General features: G+C 40.9%; 1 protein-coding gene across 1 annotated transcript; it reads left to right on the top strand.

Annotated features, from left to right (window-relative positions):
* Positions 1-793: 793 nt before the first annotated feature.
* Positions 794-5,221, top strand: LOC144196856 (synaptophysin-like). Its single transcript, XM_077717353.1, has 8 exons — positions 794-886; positions 2,101-2,166; positions 2,244-2,368; positions 2,566-2,764; positions 3,204-3,395; positions 3,470-3,679; positions 4,099-4,158; positions 4,884-5,221. The coding sequence occupies exons 1-7, from the start codon at positions 869-871 to the stop codon at positions 4,141-4,143; spliced, it is 855 nt and encodes a 284-aa protein (XP_077573479.1). The 5' UTR covers positions 794-868; the 3' UTR covers positions 4,144-4,158; positions 4,884-5,221.
* Positions 5,222-6,751: the final 1,530 nt, after the last annotated feature.

Below are 6,751 nucleotides of genomic sequence, written 5' to 3'. Positions count from 1 at the left end.
GAGACCTTGAAAGACAGTATAAAGACATTTAACGTCCTCTGCTGTTCACGTGTAGCATTGCAGATGGGACTGCAAAGTTAAAACAGTACTACTAGGTTAATAATTAATTCATTCCTTCAATCAAAATTTGGTTACACTGATGCCAACGTTTATATATTAAAAATGGTCCGGATATATTTTTTTCACGATTTTTTTGTGATTATTCATCATTCGCTGTTTTTGCACTGTTTCGAATTTTGCGAGACATACTTCAAAACGGGGGAATACTGCAGATATATTTTTCTACAGTGAAATCGTTTTTTTGCCATTTTTTCGTAATCTTTCATTTTTCACGAGTTTTGCGTATTCTTTGCATTTTGCTGAACACATCAAACATCGGGGGATTACTACAGATATATTTTTTTACAGTAAAACTCAGTGTTTACGTTTTTTCCATCTCTCGCGTTTTTTTTGTTGCACTTTTTCGCAACACGGCGAACATCAGGGATTAGTATATTTTAAACAAAGCGGGTTGAATTAAAAAAAAATAGAAACAAAAAAACCTAAAAGGACTGTCTAGTGACCAACACTTTTCACATTGAACATCATTAAATATTCCATTAGAAAAGCAATAACTTGAGATTGCAAGCTTCCAGAGTATATCAGATGCATTTCACATCTTAATAAATGTCCAAAATTGCCAAAGACATCCTGAGCACTTCACATGGAAAAAAATGTATGTAGTACTACATATGAAAGCATCCAAATAAGCGGACACAGGAAACACGTCAACACGAATCCTCCCATTTCCCCCTCCCCTTATCATCCTCCATTCTGCATCCTCCCCCTGCTGGTCCATCTGGTCCCGCGCTCTTACACTTCCAGCATCATGGACGTCGTCAATCAGGTAATCACATTTAATAAAAATACTCTCTCTATATATATATATGCATTTCTCTCCATATCCCCTCCACCCTTCCCAATGATTTTTGTGCAACCTTTAGTCATTCGTGCACGACGGTTCGCTCGCAGATTGTGGCGAGTTTCGGCCAACATCAGGACCAAAACGAGCTTGCTTTATTTTGCAAATCTCAAAGCATATCTCAAAACAAAACAAAAAATACATGCAATTGCATCATCGTGTCTCTCGTACACGAATGAATGAGGAAACGTTTATAAAATGGCAGTAGGAACAGAAAGAGGAGGAGGATGCTGCTGATGAAGATGAAGCAAAACCCCCCACCCCCCGCTCCTGTTTGGCTTGTGTCACGTGACGATGTAACGAAGTCGTGTCCTCGAGTTAAACCGCTAGGAGCAAAGTGGCCGCTAGGGGGAGCACTGAGCAGCAGACGAATAACGAGCAAATAAATATTTGGACACTTTCAGGAACAGTCGAGGTCACTACAATGGACAGTTATTCAATACGTACATTAGTGCATAGTAGATATTTATTGAGAATTAGAATTTGGTGTCAATTATTTAGTTGTTTTAGGCTTTAAAATGTTAATAAAAAAGGGCCATGCTGATGATGGGATTGGGTAGGCGCCTGGAACATTTTGGACAGAGATAGTCATGAACAATTCACAATTTCAAATGATTATTTTTGACAGCCATGCTCAGAATTTAGAGGGAAAAATACATGAAAATGTGTGCCTTCTTTAGTCATTTCAGTACAAAAAGTCTCAGAATTTTTCATGTAAATAATTCTTGATACTCAACATTGTTCTAGTGTTTTTAGTCAATGAGAGTATAAATGTAGAAAGGTCTAATTCAAACATCTTTGATTAAAAAAGTTTCCATATTTTACCTCACAGGTTAGCGGGGATTCATCCCCACTCATTAAAAGAGCCACATATGGCTCCCAAGCCATAAGTTCCCTATCCCTGCAATAGGGTGTTCCAAATGGATGAATTTTGGATTAGTGGGTAATTAAATGTGCCGTGAGTAAAAATGAGATTTGGTAACTGGGAGTATCTGATATCTAATTCCTTTTGTTCACGTAAAAATAAAAAAAACTATCCACATTCTAGCCAAAAACAATCGTGGCATTGTGTGGTGCCTCGGGGCTCTTTATATAATGGCCCTATTAAAATGGTCCATTGGTGTTTATGTCTCTCCCAGCTGGTGGCCCAGGGTCAGTTCAGGGTGCTGAAGGTTCCTCTTGGCTTCATCAAGATCCTACAGTGGGTCAGTTCACGCATACATACACACGCATGTGGACTGTGTGATCCGAGCACACGCTTAACTCATGTTTGACTCCACAGTTCTTCGCTATCTTTGCCTTCTCCACATGCGGAAGCTATTCGGGAATGCTGCGCATCTCCGTGGAGTGTAAGAACCGCACGGACAGCGACCTGAGCATCGAGGTGGAGTTCGAATATCCTTTCAGGTCAGGAACTGGAACTCACATGTAGTTTGGCAGATGTTCATATATTAACCCTTCATAGGGCAAGTGACTATTTGGCTCCTATTGATAGACCAATCTATATAGTCTGATCCATTGCGAGTGCTTAAAATGAATTTGCTTTCTATCTCTGTCAATGGCAAAAAGTCCAATTCATTTGTAATTGTATGTGTTGGTGACAGATTGCATCACGTGTACTTTGACGCTCCCACCTGCAAGGGTGGGAACACTGAGCGTCTCTTCCTGGTGGGCGACTATTCTTCCTCGGCCGAGTTCTTCGTCACCATTGGCGTCTTCTCCTTCCTGTACACCACGGCAGCGCTCGCCATCTACGTTTTCTTCTTCGAGAAGTACAAGGAGAACAACAAGGGCCCACTGGTGGTGAGCATGTGTATACATGGTACCGAATTTGCGGCGGTGGTGCTGGAGGATGTTTTGGAGAAATTACCAAATCTGTGTTTAGATCGCAGACATGTAGGATTTCTTCTAAAAATCATATTTTTAATTGCCTGTACGTTTACACTATTTTGGGCAAGTGTCCAGATGAGATCTGGGCCTGTTCACACTGGGCCATATTATTGACGCATCAGACAAGTCACCCTGGAAAAAAACACGTCATCCAGCTGTTCAGACTAGGAATCATCTTGTCCAAAACTGTTATGAAACGAACTCCCCGCATGTGGTTTCAATCCTTCCAAAATAAAATCATATAGTTCCTGTGCTTAAAAGAAATCCAGTCTAAAAATGAGTCTGAACAAGGCTTAAGGAAACAGCATCACTAATAAAGTGATCGTAACTCAGTAACGCTTTGTTTGGGCAGGACCTTGGCGTCAGTGCTGTGTTCGCCTTCATGTGGCTTGTAAGCTCGGCGGCGTGGGCCAAGGGTTTGTCTGATGTCAAGATGGTCACTGACCCGGACCAAGTCATCACTCTGATTGAGGCCTGCGACGCCGAGGAAAACCGTTGCCGGGAAGTGCACGACCCCGTCATGTCTGGACTCAACACGTCAGTGGTGAGCATTAAGCGTTAAGGACAGCGGATGACCGCTGACGGGCGTCGATGACCGCCACCCCCGTTTCTCTGCAGGCTTTCGGCTTCATCAACCTGGTCCTGTGGGTGGGAAACCTGTGGTTCGTCTTCAAGGAGACGGGCATCATCGCCCCCTTCATGAGAGCGCCTCCACCTCAGGAGAAAGCAGCCACCGATGCCAACGCGCAAGGCATCTATGAACAGGACCCTTATGCCAACAACCAGGGCGGTTACCAGCCTGATTACAACCAGCAGGGTTACAACCAAGTGAGCTTTGACTTTCTACATCTTTCTATTTCACCTCCAGTACAGAATATCGACTAGAACCTTCTTCATAGCCACAATCACTACCAAATACTCTTTGCATCACTACTAATTACTGTAGTGAAGAAGATCTAAATCAGGGGTTGCCAAATCCAGTCCTTGAGAGTCCCTATCCAGTCTGTTTTCCATGCCTCCCTCCACCAACACACCTGAATCCAATAATTGGGATTGGTAGGAAGCTTGTTGGATGAGTTGATCATTGGATTCAGGTGTGGTAGAGCAAGACGATATGGAAAACAGGCTGAATAGGGGCCCTCAAAGACCAGACTTGCCCCCCACCCATGATCTATAGACGGAGCAGAGTATTAAGACCTAAAGGTTTCTAGAATATTGGTGTTCATGTTCTATGGTGCTATTTGCAGGATCCAGAGCAGGGGGCGCCCACCTCCTATTCCAATCAGATGTGAGAAGACAAGTGATTGGTGAGTTACGCGTTATTTTGCATGATATAGTTATAAAACTACAAAATGGATTATTGAAATGGTGGCTACTGGGTTTTAAATAATGACTGGATTTTTTTTCTTGAGCAAGCTTGAGCTATTTGAATGAAACTGAAAGATATTGTAGACATACATCATGTTTAGCACTGTCAATAGTAGCGAATGGGTTTGAGCAAAGGACAACAACAGCTTTAGTATAAAATATCTTCATTTAAAAGTGCACTGCTTCAAAGTTGGCTTTATGACATTTGTAACCCAAAAATTTCTTATAGGCACAGTCATAATTTGACAATTTGTCTTGGCAGATGGCTACACAACTTACCTCACTGATACAGTCGAAAAAGATCCAATAAGTAGTAGTAGTAAAATAGGCAGAATGTTTTAAGTGTGCTGCCATTGTGTAGCTGTTTGGAGTCAAACAATCCTGCCCGGCAAAATTCGTTAAGTAAAGGCTATTATCTTGGAAAATTCAGAAAGTTAGTGTTGAATTTCAGCGGAACAGATTAAACTTAGACATATATGTATTATTCCATTGTTCATTTCCCATGCCATTTATCCTAACAAAGGTTGCAAGGGTACTGGAGCCTCAATCTCAGCTAACTACATGCACTGGGCTGTATATTCATCATAATCGTGGAATCACTAGCTCATCATTGAGTGGCCATGCTTTCACATTAACCACACTTTGTCGTCCTTTCCCTTCACAGAAAGCGTCAGAGCAAGGCGAGTGCCAGCCTACCCACAATGGAAGACTCCTCAAAAGTTTACGACTGGGTATTCTCAAGCTTTGACGTTCACTTTAGTCGATTTGACATTTAAAAAAAAGTCTAAACTAAACAATATAAAAGTATATAAAGACCAAATATTTAATGCAAGTCTCATCGATAAACTAAAACAGAGTTTTATTAGACAAAATTAACTCAAACTTTTAAAAGGTGTTGTTAGGGTTTGAAATGCTGCTTGAGAATAACAGCTGATGTGTTTTGGAAAGATGGAGCAGCTTTAGCAACATCTTAAAATCTCATTGATTGAACTGATTGACTTGTATTTGCTCATGCAGAGCCCCGTATTCCCCAACTCAACTGCATAATTTGGTGCGTTTAAGCAGTAGTAGTACTTTAAGCAGACTGAGATTGTTTCTGTTTATTAGATGAAGGTCAACTAAATTTCATGACTACTTTATGAGAAAATTCAGGTCACTATCGTCACCAGGGCCTAGTAGGATGGCATACTTTTTCCTCACAACTGTATATACATTACAGTGTTTCCCCGTGAGGAACTCTGCAATTAATTGACACCCACCTAAAAATAATTTGGTTTTGGGCACAAATGCCACAAGACAAGGTCCTAAATCAAGATCCTCCCCTCACTTGGAAATATAATTCCTTGGCACCAACATGCCTAAAAATGGTGTAAAATATTATTGTGAAATGGAAGAGCACAAAAAGTGTTTCAACGAAAAATGAAGAATAGTTTCCTATAAGAAAAAAAAGTGGGGGTCGTTGTATATGCATAAATATTTATACTAGCTATAGCTTAATATCCTATATATCATATCTATTTGTTTCTCCATGTCGATCAACAGTGAGCCTCCCGTGGTCACACACCTCAACCAAACTGAAAGTGGTTTCAAACCTGTAAAAACAAGGGTTTTCAACAAAATCAGAAAACAAAATGACTTACTTGTCGTAGTTTTTAGTGATTCACAGAAAGGCAACTGAAAAGCATTCCTGAGAAGTTACCCTGAGTGGGTAGATTCACTTCTAAGCTAAACTTCCCAAAATGGAGCAATTACTCTATCTTGTGACAGAGATTTCCCCTGGCATCCATTTTTTTCCTTTTCAGCCAACCAGCAGCCATCTTTGTGAATGTCAGTGTTGTATAGTAGATGATGGTGTGCGTGTGTGTGTGCGTGTGTGTGTTTTACCGTTCCCCCTCCACATTACACTTTTCTTTCTTTGTTCCTCTTCTGGTTTTCCCCCATATGTGAAAAATTATCAAGATGACCATAAGCCTCAGGTGTGTTTGGAAATTCAATTCAACTCCTTAACTCTACTCCTGAGTGTGATTGAATTGAGTGTTTATTTGAATTTCCATTATTTGGGGACCCTTAAAATACCATGTCAGTCCACAAGCCTCACATCTTGCTTTAACAATTTCCATGCTGGTGGTGGGAAACGGATCCTCGAGAGCCCTTGTGGGTGGAGGTTTTTGTTCCAACCGATTGAGTGCACACACTTTGACCAATGAGATTTCTGGAAAAAACAAGAAGCACCTGACTGCAATCCACTGATTGCAAATCAGATTGGTGAAAAGGTGTCTTCTTTCTGGGTTGGAATGAAAACCTGCACCCACTGCGACCCTTTGTGGAATAATTTGCCCACCCCTGCACTAACTGAATGCACCCCCATAGTTGAACAGATGTTGCATTGAGTGGGTTTGCTCATATATTAAACATCATTGTATTCACAGTATTTGATAGATCTTCTGTAAAAATGAGGGTTAAATGAATTGCACCTCAGAGAGACGACCTACAATGAGAATAATTAATGCATCCCATTTATTATGACAATAT

Source organism: Stigmatopora nigra, chromosome 1 (genome assembly GCF_051989575.1).
Source record: "Stigmatopora nigra isolate UIUO_SnigA chromosome 1, RoL_Snig_1.1, whole genome shotgun sequence".
Lineage (NCBI taxonomy): Eukaryota > Metazoa > Chordata > Actinopteri > Syngnathiformes > Syngnathidae > Stigmatopora > Stigmatopora nigra.
The sequence above is the reverse complement of the archived record's forward strand: the minus strand, read 5'-3'. Positions and strand labels throughout refer to the sequence as shown.

What these genes read in the sequence shown, in the direction of transcription:
- LOC144196856 (XM_077717353.1), top strand. An exon ending in TCATCAAGATCCTACAGTGG is followed by an intron (nt 2,167 to 2,243) that starts GTCAGTTCACGC and finishes TTGACTCCACAG; the next exon opens with TTCTTCGCTATCTTTGCCTT. An exon ending in ACAACAAGGGCCCACTGGTG is followed by an intron (nt 2,765 to 3,203) that starts GTGAGCATGTGT and finishes TTGTTTGGGCAG; the next exon opens with GACCTTGGCGTCAGTGCTGT.